Source organism: Falco punctatus (genome assembly GCF_963210335.1).
Source record: "Falco punctatus genome assembly, chromosome: 6".
NCBI lineage: Eukaryota > Metazoa > Chordata > Aves > Falconiformes > Falconidae > Falco > Falco punctatus.
The window spans coordinates 82046633-82062387 of NC_137585.1; the positions used below are offsets into that span (position 1 = coordinate 82046633).

The following is a 15755-nucleotide window of genomic DNA, read 5'->3' on the forward strand; positions in this document are numbered from 1 at the left end:
TAGCTGAGCTAAACAAACAAAATTCTTATCAAATCAGCTGTCTAGACTGTAAATAAATGAAATTACATATGCATGAATAACACCAAACTAGTAATTTGAGAAAACTGTAAACTAGCAGGTTCAAAAATCTGTGTGACCTCTTAAAGGCCAAAACTTTGTGAAGAATCAAGTTCACTGTAGTGTGGTCTGAACAGAAACAATTCTCATTTCACACAGCAGATAGACTCCAGAAATGATCACTCTCTAAGTATCAACTGATACTGACTGAAAGCTATCTAGATGTACAGAGGAAAGCTTTATTCCTCTTTTATTTGCTAGTGTCCAGAAAATCTTTGGTAAAGATAAAAGTGACTTTACTAGTGAAATGCCAAACCAGTCTTATAAAGAGTTGATTCTAACTGTGCATTGAAGTACGTAATGCAGGGAAATTTTTCTTTTGATTCTAATCCAGACATTTCAAGGGCCTTTTTATGTCTGCCTTCTAAAAGTGAAGGTTTGCAGGGCAACAGACACTGAGCAAGAGCTATCATTTAAGTTTACATGTCTGGCTCTCATCTTTGCCATGAGTGATCTTTTGTAAACATACTTAAGATCACTAGATGTTTCATCTTTGGGCAAGGCAAGAGGGACGTCATGTCACTGCAGAACCTGAAGAAAATTTTAAAAACCCGCAGGCAGTTAGAAAAGCCCTTAATGTGCCGTTCATTGGTGGAGCTGTGGGACATCTGTAGCTGCCACAGGTTCATTTTGCACATTATATTAAATGTGTCAATGATGATAAAGGATTGGTCTCCCACAAAAGTAAAGATGAAACAAATAAGGCTTGTTCAGTGATTCACAATCCCTCATGACCCTTTAGTTTCAGATTTGAATTGCATATTAAACACAGTGTTAAAATTCATGGTTTGCATACTTCGAAAGCACAACAAAGTCAAAGGGAATTAGTGATGTAGTTTGACCTGCATATTGATTGTGATTAGTAATAAACCAGCCACATGAAACTGTCGTTAATGATATTGTCCAAGGAATGCAATTAAAATCAATTTGTGTTTGTTTAAACACATACCCTGGGCAGAGGTACGAACAAGGAAATCCCTGTTAAGTTATTTTATGGCACTGTGTTGAGAGCAATGGCAGCACGTTCAGGAATTTCGGGCTTTCTTGTGAAGTCCTGTGCAAATTGTTTTACTGCAAGGTAGGAGCTTTCTGATGTTAATGTTAGTTGAAGTAATACTGTCAAATAGCTGTACAGTGTGTCCAGACCTACAGACTCCAAGACAATATCACAGTTTAACACTAGAAGATACTGTACCATTCATTTTGTCATAACAGCTTTCCCTAGTTATAGAGCATTAGGCAGAGAACAGGACAACTGTACAAAAAAATTCATACATATCTACCATTTCTCTGACTTTTTGTGCACAAAAATGACCTTAACCCTTTGAAGTCAGTGGGAAGATTTTTTCTTTATTTTTTCCCCCCACCATGGAATTTAATGAGATAAGAATAATTGTGAGAAAATTATTTCACTTTGGGTTTTGATTTCATAATCAAGACACACCAGTATTTACTAAATCAGAGGATGGATTCATATCTCCATCTGTATCAGTGGCACATACCCTACTATCAAGTTTTACCTTGCCAATATTAGGACATAATTGTTGTTTGTTCATTTGTCTAATTTAGGCATAGCATCCTAGATGTAGCATAGTTTCATGGAAACAGCGAATGACATTACATGACAGTCGCCAAATTAATTTTAGTATCATTTTAGAAAATAAAAATAGGAATCAGCATGCTTTGGTAAAGAAAAGACCAACAAAATATTTTTTTCTTTTTGGAGAAATTACATTTTATTACTGGTTTTGGTTACAAGAATACTCCTTGAAACAGACACACTCCAGTAAAAGTGTGTTTCCATTTGTGTAGTTTGTTTGTAACTAATTAGTAGTACTAAGTATATGCAATTCTTTAAAAAGGCAAATTTTGAATTATTGAACATTACCATGACTAATAAATATTCCATTTAGCCAGTAATGGCCACAACTGCATTTTTAACACAATATTTTATAAGAAAAGCACATCAAATAATAATTGCCAAGAGTAATTTTTCATATTTTCTCCTTTGTCATAACATTATCTTTTTCACTGTTTTAAGTCTCAGGTTTATAGCTTTTCAGGTTTGGTGAAAAAAAACCCTCCTTGTGTTCTGGTCAGCTTATCACAACACAGAAATAGGGGGAAGACAATGAAATATGAGGTAGCAGACACTGTCTCAAGCTAACATGTACTCCAGAATGCTCCTATCTTCTGATGAAACAATTGGCAATAGCACCCATTAGGGCAATGCACTATGGAGGATGAGTATTTTTGCAAAGTAATTTGAGGAGATTCATCTGAACTAATGTGGATATTGGACTCTGAATCATTCTAAACTCTTGTTACAGTTGAAGGAGAAAGGCATTTTTGGGATGTGACTCATTTTATCCTGAAGTGCACCTCTAAAACAGATTAAAAATGTCCTAGGAATGCTATTTCTCTGCAGAAATGAGAAAGGCAAACTAGAGTGAGGAGCTCATGCAGCCGTATCTACTGTAGATGTCTAAAATTACCAAAAGAATTGTCCAATGTTACAAATGCTGTGATGTTACTTGTATCTTACCAGTGGATGCTTGAAAACTGTAACTGAAAGGCACGAAATTGATATAACCCATTACTTAAAATGCAAGAATCCATATGTGCTAAAACTTAAGGTTAGGAATCACTATCTGGATATTTCATCTGAAATTTTGGGGAGCTGGGGGCACCTCTGCCCTTCCATATAGAATAATGTTCAAGCTTTCTAAAAGCAAATAACACTTTTCACTTGCAAATTTTAAGAAAGTTAATTTAAAATTTATCTATTGGTATTCCAGGTTGTTACTGTTAATTTTTTAGGCATCTGGCAATAACTAATTTTCATATATGTTTTTGCTAATGCCTATAAAATTTATCAGAAATTAAAAAATGTGAGAAATGCCTTATGAAGTGTTTTTACAGTATAAGCCAGTGCATTAGCAGTTTCATGTTATTTACTACATTTTGCTGATTTAATATCCAGTCCATATTTCTGTATCCAAGTATAAACATAGATAAAACATGTATGTGTTAATTATTACTCTTAGTGAGCTCTTCTCTAACTAGAACAGGAAAAAAGGTCAGATTCTTTTCCATGAAAAAACTTAATTAAAAGATTATTGTTTTTAAACATAAATATCTCAATTATTTATGTTAATCTTATGGTAATGTCTAATGTTTACTATGGATTACATCTCACATGAAGACTCACAAGGAGATTATATTCATAGTTATATTAAATCCTTTCCTTCAGTACCCCTACTAAGTCTTCGTAACTGCTCTACTAGTTCAAACATTTTCCCCTTGAAATTTTGGGGTTATCTTTCTCTTTTTGTTTATACACCTCTATCTCCTCAAGCTAATTTGGGGTATTTCATCACAGAAATGTATTCTATATGACTGCAGATATGCATGCAATATCGCAAAGGGCAAATAGGTAGAGATTGTATGATGAGTAGAGACAACATGACATTATTTGAATGTTATGTATGTTTGCCTTAACAAATTTTCTTATATCTTTAGCAAACGCAGTATCTTGTACATTCATTGTGGATTGGGATAATTTATTATAAAAGCATTGTCTGAATGGAGAAAGGATTCTATTTCTCATATTAAAAATACATATTGAAGACCAAAGGATGAATGAACGCAGAACCAAACCCAAATAACTTTTTCCTCTTAAATGTCCTTGAAGAGGATTTCAAAGTCATATGGATGGGTGCAGTGCTGTCTTTCACAGATTTCATTTCAATTCAGGACTGTGGATCTCGAATTCGTCCAGAGGAGTCCTGTGGCTTGCAGCCTCTATCTCATGAATACCTCTTAGCAATTTCAGAGACGATGTTTAAGACCTGTGAAGCTGGGGACACAAAAGGTTTGTACTTAATCCCATTCTGAAAATTAACTCATGCACTTCATCGAAGTAAAACTGAAAATTATGTTTCCTCTTTTCTATGAACATGCACTAACCTATTCACAATAAATGTAACTAATAACTCATAATAGTTACAGATTTTAAAATCATGTTAATTAGTTTGTGACAATTTTTCTCTAAGAAGTTTCTAATCGGTGATCCACCACTGATTGAATTATTGTCATGTAGCCTTTAAAATGCATCGAACCCAAATATTTCCATCAAAACAATTTAACATAAAAATCCTTTATTGTAAATGGAAGGGATTATTTACTCAAAATAAAAATTAGTTTTAGAAAAAGAACACACATTCTGATCCATTTGAATTTTATATTTCTTCTTCTATATTGGAAACACAAAAACAATTTACAGTTTCAAACAGTTACTATTTTTAATATATATTTACATCTTAAAAAACAAGATGGACAAATCAAACATTATAGAATAACCGATACAATCAAGACATCCTTTTGGTTTAGTGAGAATCCAGACTGCAACAGACTGTCAGACAGATATTAATGTTTACATGGTTTACAGTTTACAGCTGCATAAAGATTTATGCAAATGTACTTTAACAAATCTGAATAATCCACAGGACTATTCAGGTATGCAGCCTTATTCATAGTTTAAGTTGTTGCTGGATTAGACAATAAATAATTCTGACCATTTCTTTATTAGACAAATGAAAAATAACTCAACGCTCTTTTATGGTCTACTAACACAACTGTATTTTTTATCTTGCCATAGATAGAGCAGCTTCTCACCACCGTCAATTTCAACAAATTCATGGGATAATCAATACAAAGTAAAAGGAATGCGAGAACTGCCTGAATGCATCACTTCATGTGAAACAGAGGCACACATTAATTTTTTTTTATCTGAAGTGAACACACAAAGGAGACACTGTGGTGCCTAGCAGTGTATTTTGATCACACAGCAAATTGTTAATCATAAAGAAACACAACCTATGCTAAGCTACTACATCAGGACATTATGTGTGTATTAGTTCCTGACTAGAAAGCCCAAACCAAATCCATAGAAGAGTCCTTCTGGGGCAGACAGTCTGTTTCTCCTGAAATATAACATGCTTCTTTTGAATATATAACTGCATCTAGCTAAGTGAAGCTGAATATAAAATATCTTTTACAGCCTTATTGTGAATAATATACACTATTAAAATGGAAACAAACTTCAGGAGATGTAGTCTCAAAGGACAAGTATATTAAACAGGGAAGAATAATTTGTGCTTATAAAGTGAATTTGCCAAGAGGTGTCTAATGAGCCTAGAAGTGGGGTTTGCAGTATCTGGCAACAAGTGACTGTATAGTTTTAATGCACGTCACAACTTCCAACTGGAACTGGAAAGCATGGCTTTTTGCGGAAAATCATTCCAAATTTGTAACAACCTAATGATATCCTAATCCTGGCAGTGAACGTTTTCCTAACACATGGGAGCAATTGCACATTCCCAGCTAAAGCAGCAACACCTCTTTTACTTCAGTTAAATTTTCAGAGGAGCCAAGCAATGCCATTTCCTTCCAGAAGAATAATCAAAACTTCTGCAGAAGTAAGGCAGCATCATACACTGATCTTACTCCAGGGTGCAGCTTAGTTGTATAGTGATGCTGAGGTGCTATCCCAGCAAAAAGTATCTGTGCTGGCAAAAGCTTGTGTTTGTGCATACACAGGCAGAGGCTGAGACAGAGCAGCAGAGATAGAGATGAGATAGTGCAGTTCAGTACAACCAGGATTTCATGTCTCATTTCCAGTCCTTTGATGCAGTGCAGAGACAGTAGTTCAGGTCCTAACCAAAGGCAGAACTGACTTTCCTGTCCTAGTCACCATGGCACTGTTCTTTGGAGGAAGCTCAGCACGTTACCAAATAGGAATTTAACTTACATGATTTCTCTCTCTCCTCTCCCCCCCAATATAATCCGGAATATTCAACAGGGGGAGTTTCTTTCCATCTTGTTTAGGTCATGGAATGAATTTATGATTTTCATAGCAACAAAAATCGTTTTTCCTTCAGAAGATTCCCTTTGATTCAATGGGGTTCGAACAAACCAGGCTATCATAGGAAGATTAGCTCTTGGTTCAGTATTGCTGTATTATCAATAATACAGAAGTCAGCAACCATTACCTGTGTGTTTGACTCCTCATGAGAACCCCAAGTTGTGCTAAATCCCTGCAGGCGAATCGGGATGCTGCAGTCTGTGGAAATTTGGTTTGCAGACAATTACAAAATCTGGTGGGTAAGAGATCACAGCTTCACATCTAATGCTCTGCCTAGCTGCTGTGACATGTGTTTCAGTTATATCTCACTTCCCATACTTTCTGCAACTGTATCCAATTTAACATAATTGTGTACGAGCTCTCCCTTTGCATTCAACAGCTATCTAGGTTTGGGTCCAGCAGAGACGTGAACGGCTCTGCTGTTCAAGATGAGTGTCTCCTTCAGTTACAAGGAGAATATTTCAGCTTGGACATGTCTATAGGTCTAAGGCCATTTATTCTGTAGCATAAAAATCGTGTCCTTTTAAAAATATTTTTACTTTTGTTTTTCATAAATGCAGCTAAAAGCAAAAGGAAAATATATTTATATAGACCATTCATAGAGAAAAAAAAATTAGTCTTAGGGTACCAAATAGACACCAAAAATAACAGTAAACTTGCCATAAATCCACTATAAACTATCTTTAGCATCAGGTTAGGTTAAATATTTAAATTTTGAGTTTTCAGTTTAGAATTTTTTTCTTTTTATGTGGATAACTGTTCAGCACTGTAGAGAAACTGATTTTGATCTTGAAAGCAGAATATGTGTATTTGTGACTATGACAATGGGAAAGGTTGAACCAAAATAAAAGAGGCTGAAAGAATAAAAAACCCCATCAAATTAAGTGTACAGCCTTTATTGGTTAAATTTTCTAACTTTAGGTTAATATTTTTTGAATACAAGATAAACAGTCCTAATGAATTATTTTAAAAGTTTATTTCTTTTCATGCCATTTTAGGTGACCAGTTTTTGGGAGCACTGGCAATGTTTAATCTCATATCTTAAGCAGAAAATTTATGCATGCAACTGATAAACTGGCCTAATGAACCAAAAATCTGGTTTACTTTCACTCTTCCTGTGTAAACCTTCTACTTATAGGCTTTCGTAATACTTTTTTTTAACTAATTTTTATTTGTTGAATAAACTAACAGCAACTCGCTCTTTCCTGCTCTCTTTCATTGAATCACAGGTGAATTTTCCTTTGCCTGGTAGAGCCAATGCCAACTCTTTCAGCTGAAGCACCACAAAATGCAGATTGAAATGATGCTGAAAACTGCATTGTGTACTGCTACCTTATATAAATGGGGGGAAAGCAACTCATAATTGCAATAGAAAATAAGCTGTATTTCCAAAGTAATATTGATTGCAATTTTTCAGTGTTAATTGTCTTATTCTTTTTATATCAGATTAATTTTAACTTTTAGTACAATCTTATTTTTGAAGGTTAAGAATGCATTGACGGTTGGGAAATTACAATAGGAAAAGTTTGTAACTGGATTAAAAATGCATAAATTTACACACATCTATGTAAATTTAAAAACTGCAACTATTCTGTTAGCATTAAATGTCAGTGCTTCCTATAAGCATGAGTTTATCTTCATATATCATTGTCCTCTAATTTTTTTTTACATTTGCCACTAACCTTTAGTATATGCCAAAAATGGATCTATTTTTTTCTTAATATAGCGAGAGAGCTGGTGAATATAAATCAATTTCAAAGAAGCTTTTCAAAAGGTACTTATCACTTTCAGTTGCCAAAGTTTAAACTTTTATTGTTCAGCTGTTTCAGCTCCTCAGTATTTATTTTATATAGTTCTACTTTTTTAGTTTATTATGTAAAACCAGATCAGCTCATAAATGTCTGGAATGTTCAGGAAAATATTCTATAAAATGAGAGGTCTCAGATGTTGTAGACATTGCCAGAACTTTCATGTATTTGGATTGAATGAAAAATTACAATGTCGGGAAAAAAACTGCTCAGTTTTCATATAATTTTAAAATAACTACCGCTGCCCAAAACAACTTTCCCATAATTTATGAAGAACTCTGCAGTAGTGGGAGTCTCTGAGTCCAGACCTCAAACCAATCAACCATTCTGTCCCTGCTCTGTCACTCAAAAGGAACAATGCAATAAAAGGTGTTTGCATGGCACCTGTTGTGTTAACTGAGACCTTGCACTTCTCCGTCTCTTCATATCACTGCTAGGAAGCTAGGAAGGAGCCTTCAGCCTTCAGCCCTGGATTGCAAAAGGGCTGCAGATGGAGCTGAGGGCAAGATCCACAAGTGGCAATAGAAATCTTGGAGAGCCAAGGCATGCCTGGCCCCAGGGGTGGCCAGGAGGCAAAAGGAAGGGACAGTGTGAGGAAGGGTTTCACAGTGGTCAGCACTGGTGGCTACAAGAAAGAGGAATTGTCTAAATTCAGCCCTTGGTTCCCCACCTGAGCAGAATATTCAGCTGGAACAGAACCTCCTACTCCAGAACCTGGTTATCCACTTTGCACCTTTAGATAACGGTTCACTTTAACCCCTTGCCACAGAGGAAGGAGATAATCTCTTCAAAGGGTTGGAGGGCATTTAATTTAGTGAAAGCCCCCATGACAAAATGCTCAAAAATACTTTGCTTGCTGTATAATAAAGCTACTAACAAAAATACAGAGGAGGTGCTGACACCCCGTTGCTGTTTTCCAGGGCAGTGGATCGTCCCTTGCCTCAGCTGCTCTGACAACAGGACCTGTGACTGGAGAGAAATCACGTGGCAGCCCCATGGCTGCCAGTACTCGGTGCTCTCCAAGCCTGAGCTCCAGCGATGTATGGAGGGCAGAAAGGTATGTAACAGATTTGACATTTTTATTGATTTTTATTTACCTGGGTATTTAGTCTCCTGAAGCTTTAAAAACACTGTTACGATTGATGTGTAAGAAAAATCCTTTTATTATAAATGGGAAAAGATTCAGATGGAAAATCCACAGGGACAAAAAGAACCACTATCCATAATTTAGCTTCATATGCAGACACAGTTGTCTGCTGCCATTTCGCATAGGTCACACCAGTGGAGTTTCAAGATCTACGGTGTATGTGGTTACCAGTTAGACCTGCAGTGAGTACGTAAGAACTGTAAATGGAGGATGGATGCGCATTGCTGTCACAGTTTGTCTCACACCTGACATGCAACTTGGGTTTCTTCTGCTGCATACCTAATGCATGGCGTTGCTTGTGCACACTAATCTTACCAAGTCTTCTTGCACATTCTTTTCTTGTAGTGAAGCTTCTAAGGTGATTGCTTGGAAATACAAGGTCTTCTTAATAAGCATGCTATGACTGTAAAACTGTTGAGAGAGAGCTCTGATCTGAGGCTCAGGTACCTTACTGAGGATACAAGTATCCAGAAAGTAAGTAATTAATTGTTCTAAAAATTTTTATAGTGTATTGCCTAGGTAAGAAAATAGTAACTAAAAGCAGAATTTTGATAAAATCAGAGACCATTTCTATATAGGCAAATACAAAAATAATAGTCTTTTGATTATCATTTCCTCTTTCTGTTCTGCTGATTTCTTGTCCTGCACAAAATCCTTCATTGCCATTTGGCTTTATTTTTGCCTGTGGTTTTCTCCATTACTATAGAGCTGTGGGTTTCTCCTCACATATTTTTATTTTAAAAAATCATTTATATGACAAAGAAGAAGCTTGATTTGCTCCTCATGTACAAAACAAGCACTTCTGGATTGACCACAGCAAAAAATACAGAAGAATGTCATAGTTTTGCTTTGGTCTTTAATTTCCATAGACATCAGGCTGCTGCAAAAAGCAAACATGCTTTGGTCAGACAGTTGATGGATATCAGAGGAACAGTATGCCGCTGTGGAAGTGGATTTCCAGGGTATTGCTGGGAGGATTATGCTGACATTCCCACCTCCTCATTCTGATCACTCACATTCCCCAGTGTCAAAAACAGGACTGTGTTAAGGGTCCATTAAAACCAAGCGTACGAATTGAATGTTTGTGAGCTTGATTTCCTAATTCAAATCCCACTATGTTCTGACTCTCTGAAGTCACTGATCTGTTCTAGTGCCAGATGAGAGCCAGATCCTATGTGATCTACATTAACACCATGCAAGAAAAATCTCTGTAAAACTAATTGCACTTGTTTCCCATTCTGCAACTTCCGCAAAAGTCTTCTGTCATTGCCTGATAACCTTCACTGCTCTGTAGAAATCTGCTGAATCACTCCTGTTCCTTTTACACAGATATCTATGTAACTGGTTTATTCTTTTAAAGTCATAACTTAACACATGTACCCCTTTCAGTATGTTTCTCCTATATCTTCCATTCTGATGTTATTTTTGTCATCACTTTGCAGTGGTTTTAACTTTTTGTGGCATTTTGCAATAGCATTTTTCTTCTTTCACTAAATAAACATAGACCATGGACAACTCCCTCATGTCAGTAAAACTTAAGAGCTCAGACTTTCTTCATAGCTAAGTCAGATGAACAAAAATAGTCCTCTGCTTGGGTGATGAGGTCCTGATTCTGAAAGAGATTTTTGCTTGTCGGTTGTATTATATGCTATTATATATGTTTAAGCAACCTGAATCTTTTATAAGGGAGTATTAAGTAACCAGCAAGATATAATTCTTATGAACAAATACATTTTTACTACACAAGAGATTTTGATAGCCATCTATATATATTTATATTTCCTAATTTGTGATATTTGTTTCAAACCATTATATATCTTGTCTTTAAGCTTTACAGAGATCACTAACTTCTCAAACTAACAACATCACAGTTTCCATAATAAAATAAGCAGAAAATTTCAATGCTGGAAATATAGGAAGACTGAAAAAAAAACCCAACAAAAAAAAAAAACAACAAAACAAGAGTGCAGAACAAGGGCAAAAATCATCAACCCAAATGAGGGCATTGAGATGATCTGGAATGCTGTTAGATTTGTATTGTCATTTGCTGAAGTTAGCTAACAACAGAACTCCCTTGTGTGATGACTTCTCAAAACGGGCTCAACTAACCTGTGTGCCTCTGTATTCTGGGATTTTTTCGTATGCCACCACACTTTGAATACTCAGCTTGTGTAAATGTCCTCTCTGGAGTTCAAATTCCTTTACAAAAGAAGTCATGTATCATGATCTACATCTGAATTCTTGCTCAAAGTTTATTCTGAACTAAGGCAATAAAACCTCCATACACCTCACATATCTACCAATCCTTTCTCAGGAAAGCAGAGACATGTATGTCTGTAGTGTATGACATCATACCTTTCATCAAAACACTAACATCCCTCTATGACTCAATTTCACTTCTGAATACCTTCATAAAAAACTCAGTCATGCAAGGTTTCACCAGGAGCCACAGGTAAAGCAAGTAGCAACATTTGTATTTCACTAGACTGAAGTCTCTAGTTTTTGTCCTGGAAAAAATATAATTTGTTTTCAGGGTTCTGATCTGCTGGCTTTATTTCTTATAATTAAAAGCATTATGATAAGACATCATAAACAATATAAATGTACATGACTATGTCTTTTCATTTAAATAGGAGGTGTTAATCTCTATGCCACTGTGGATTCCAAGTATGATTAACTGCAGGCTGTTTTCTTATGCTTCCCTATTAGCTTTATGTGAAAAAAAAAAAAAAAAAAAAAAGGCGCTTTATATGGGGAAAAAAAAAAGAGAGAAAGAAAAAAAGCCTACTTGTCTTGCTACTTTTAATGAATGTGAAGGGAAGCATGCAATGATTTAACCACTGCTGTGCCATGTCCCTGATCTGAATGTGCTTCAGCAACTGATGAAAGATGTAAAGTGAATACTCATTTTGGCTGAAATGCAGCACATCCAAGATCAACTGTATCTTTAACTGCTATTATTCTGTTTTCCTCGTGTTTCATAGAACAGTAAAATGCAGTATTCAGATATGTCTCTTGCTCATTAATTTCTTTTATCCATTTGTCAATGTTTCTGAAATATGTTTATGGTCACCCAAACAGAGCACTTCTTGCCTATCTGCATCATAAATAATCCTCAAAAACGCTTTCTGATTTGTTTTCTAACTCCAGACTGCTTTCATGTCTTACATTAAAATTGATTTGTTTTTCAGAGCTCATCTCTAAAGTTATCATCTCCTTTCTCTGTAACAATTTCATTTTCCCTGGCTATGACTTCCAATTGATTTCACATCATCATTAACTGTTATTTTAGTTTGTGTGCATATAAAACTGTGTTTGAGCTAAGCTGTTTCTGTGTGTTGTGCTTTAACCCGGCAGGCAGCTAAATACCACACAGCCGTTTGCTCACTCCCCTGCAGTGGGACAGGGGAGAGAATGACAGAAAAAGTAAAACTCACAGGTTGAGAAAAAGACAGTTTAATAGAACAGAAAAGGAAGGGAAAATAATAATAATGATAAAAGAATACACAAAACAAGTGATGCACAGTGCAATTGCTCACCACCCACAAAGTGATGCCCAGCCAGTCCCCGAGCAGCAGGACAGCACCCTCAGCCCACTCCCCCCAGTTTTATTGCTCAGCCTGATGCCATGTGGTATGGAATGTCCCTTTGGCCCGTTTGGGTCAGCTGTCCTGGTTGTGTCTGTCCCCTCCCCCAGCTTCTTGTGCACCCCCAGCCTCCTCACTGGCAGGGAGAAGCTGGAAAGTCCTTGGCTTAGTATAAGCACTGCTCAGCAGCACATAAAACATCAGTGTGTTACCAACATTATTCTCATCCTAAATCCAAAACACAGCACTGTACCAGCTACTAGGAAGAAAATTAACTCTATCCCAGCTGAAACCAGAACACTGTTTTGTAAAAACATAAGACCACCTGTAGTGAAACAATAACATTCAGATTGGTGGAGGTATGAGAAAGGATATACATCCACAAAAACGGTTTATGAGGCCTTATTTTGCTTTATGATGTGTTAGCAAGACTAGTCAGTCATGTGTTTGTATTTCAGACACAGTAAACAGGAAAATTCTGAAGTGTTGAGGCTAAGGTGATTTTAGCTGTGTAGATTTTCATTCAGTCCACTTTTAGTATCTGCAGTCTTTTTTCTCTGCTTTAAACTCTTAACTAAGGGTAACAAGATGCAGCAGGCTCTGTTGTTCTTAAGGAACTCTACATCTATGTCAAAACTGAATCAAAGAAATTAGCAATCATAATAAAAATATCCTATCTGTGTTGCTAACAATAATCAACAAAATCCCCTGTAATTAATGAGCTTTTGCTGTAAGATTTATACAATTCCATGAAGACATGGTGCTTTGATTTTTGTACAAGAACTTTAAAAAAAGGATGAAGAAAAAGGAGTTCTAACAGGCAATTATTTAACCAATTAGCAGCATGTAGAAAGCTGGCCTCAATAGCAGGGGAGAATATGTATTTTGTGTATCATTAAGAAATACTACTCAGAGTTTAGTGTTATAATAAAGTACCATTGAGTCATGTGTAATTAAGGACAGGAAATATGAAAAGGCAATATTTGTTGAAGTACTTAAAATTCAGCTGTTAAAACAGGAATTTTAACTTATAATTTCTTAATAGTATTTTAGAGTTAAGTAGTGTTTTGGACTTACAGGTGTTTAAATTTCCTAAGTGTGGTTAATTTATAATGATAGGTTTGGTTAAGAAGTGAATTCCACTATGCTTACACAATCTTTTAAAGTCTTTAAGCTGTAATGGAATTTTTCACACAAAACTTTTGCAACAGAAGACACTGCAAACATCTGTCTATGTGAAAGTGTTGTTCTTTGTCTGATAAAATTATAACCTTACATATGTCTGATCCTTTAGTCGTCCTGCAGACAAATGCCCCATTGACCTGAACAGTACATGACTAAGCCTTGCACCAGACTGTAAAGAAAATGAGATATGGCGTAATCTGCACACCTGAGCCATCATTTTTGCTCATTGTTGTCATAGAGCTAAATACAGAATCGTCCCTAGAGCCCTTGGTTCAAATCTTATTAAAAACGATATGGCACACACAACTACATTAAGTTCACGCAAGTCTACAGAAATAAATGTGGCCATAGCAACCACACATTCAATTACGTTGAATGACTATTCTAATTCATCAAAGCGCTTGGGTTAGTTGAATGACATAAAAGTTTTTTTCCTGGGTTAAACACTAATTATTTTAGCCTTTGAATCTTCTAAGCATTTGCTGAAAATGAAGCTGGCTTATGAAAGGTGGACTCCAAGATTCTTTCTGACTGCCTGCATACCAAAAGAAAATGTGCTTGGCCAGGTCTGCACAAGGGCAGTTTGAAAAGCAGGTGAGATTACCTACAAGTGTCCTCTTCTTCCACCTTGCTTTTTTTTAGGAAAAAGAAAAACTTGTTTATTTTTCCAGGATTTAGACGTTTTACAGCACATTTGAACCAATAGTTAGAAGTGGGATCCAGACAAGTTCTTAATGAATGGATGCTCTATGTGTGCAGATTTGCTGGTGATGTGCTAGGCATCCACCAGGCTGGGATGCACTGGATTAGTAGGAATGCACAGCTCTCTTTACATCTGAGATCTCTCCTGGATTTAGGGGAGGACGTTCCCTTCAAAATCCCAGCACACACAAGTCTCCAGAGTGTGACTGCTGATACCCTACTGTAACAACTGCAAACAGACTTCAGAGCTCTGCATCAGAGCTAGAGAGCAGGGATTATAGGTTTCACATACTGCAGTTCTAGTTTTATAAACATATCTGGATTTTAACAGAATTGCCTGATTTCAGTGATACAGTCTTGGTATGGCTCATACCTACGTGAACAGACTTCTTGACTAAAAGCAAATATGGTTGCTATAATTGACTGACATCTTTGAGGATGACCTACACTTTTGATCTGGCTTTCTGTACAACCACAAGTCCACTTTGGCTCATTTCTCTGTTCCCCACTTACATCAAGTCTTGACGATTCTCTTAGCAGACCTGTTTCTGAGTGTTCGGGTTTATTTCCAGAGTGAAACAACCTGTATTCCTCAACAGTGTGATGTTGCCATCTGTCTCATTTTTGACTCATCCTTGCCCATCCACACTTTCTCCTAGGAATAAGTAGATGTTCCCAGATGGACACTCAGACACTCAATAGCATTATCTGTCTGATCTATTTCCTGACCTTCTGCTTTACCTCCTCCTAACAAGCCCACTTAAGAGTAAAATTGGAGGTGTTCTAAGACTTAGAACATACTCCTTCAGAGACGGGCTGTGTGCAGTCTCATGAGTCTTGTGATGGTATTTAAGTATGTCTGAGCCCTAACAGTTACAGTTTTCAACCAGTTATACTGGCAGCTCTAAAGGACTCTGCTTTGACTCCTGTCACCCTCTTCATGTTTTCAGAACAGGACAACAATAGCACTATTCTAAAGGCCCACCTGATGTTTTCATATGGTGCCCAGCATCACAGCGTTTACAGACTAGAATTGCCACTTTAAGATGTGTTCGTACCTATCTTGTCTCTCCTGGTACTGGTTTTCCATGACTGCGTATAGTGCCCTCCCATCTGCAGACCTGGCCATTGAGAACCCCCAGGGTAGACTTGAAAACTGATTCATGGATCCCCTGCTTGTGTGGGTGTGTAGCTGCAGAAATGTTGAAGTTCTACAATGCCTAAAGTATTTAATGGTGTAAAGGTGGTATGTGTGTGTGGAATGTTTTGCTCTAATTTGGACA

General features: G+C 36.5%; 1 protein-coding gene across 3 annotated transcripts in view; it reads left to right on the top strand.

Annotated features, from left to right (window-relative positions):
- Positions 1–15755, top strand: part of CPED1 (cadherin like and PC-esterase domain containing 1) — a 159106-nt gene that overhangs the window by 128206 nt on the left and 15145 nt on the right. For 2 of the 3 annotated variants that reach the window (XM_080393906.1, XM_080393907.1), the window contains exons 17-18: positions 3874–3991; positions 8772–8908. In XM_080393906.1, the coding sequence (XP_080250032.1) occupies positions 3874–3991; positions 8772–8908 (255 nt within the window). Of the gene's footprint in view, positions 1–3873; positions 3992–8771; positions 8909–9343; positions 9363–15755 lie in introns of those variants that run through there. The other variant, XM_080393908.1, reaches the window with a different exon arrangement.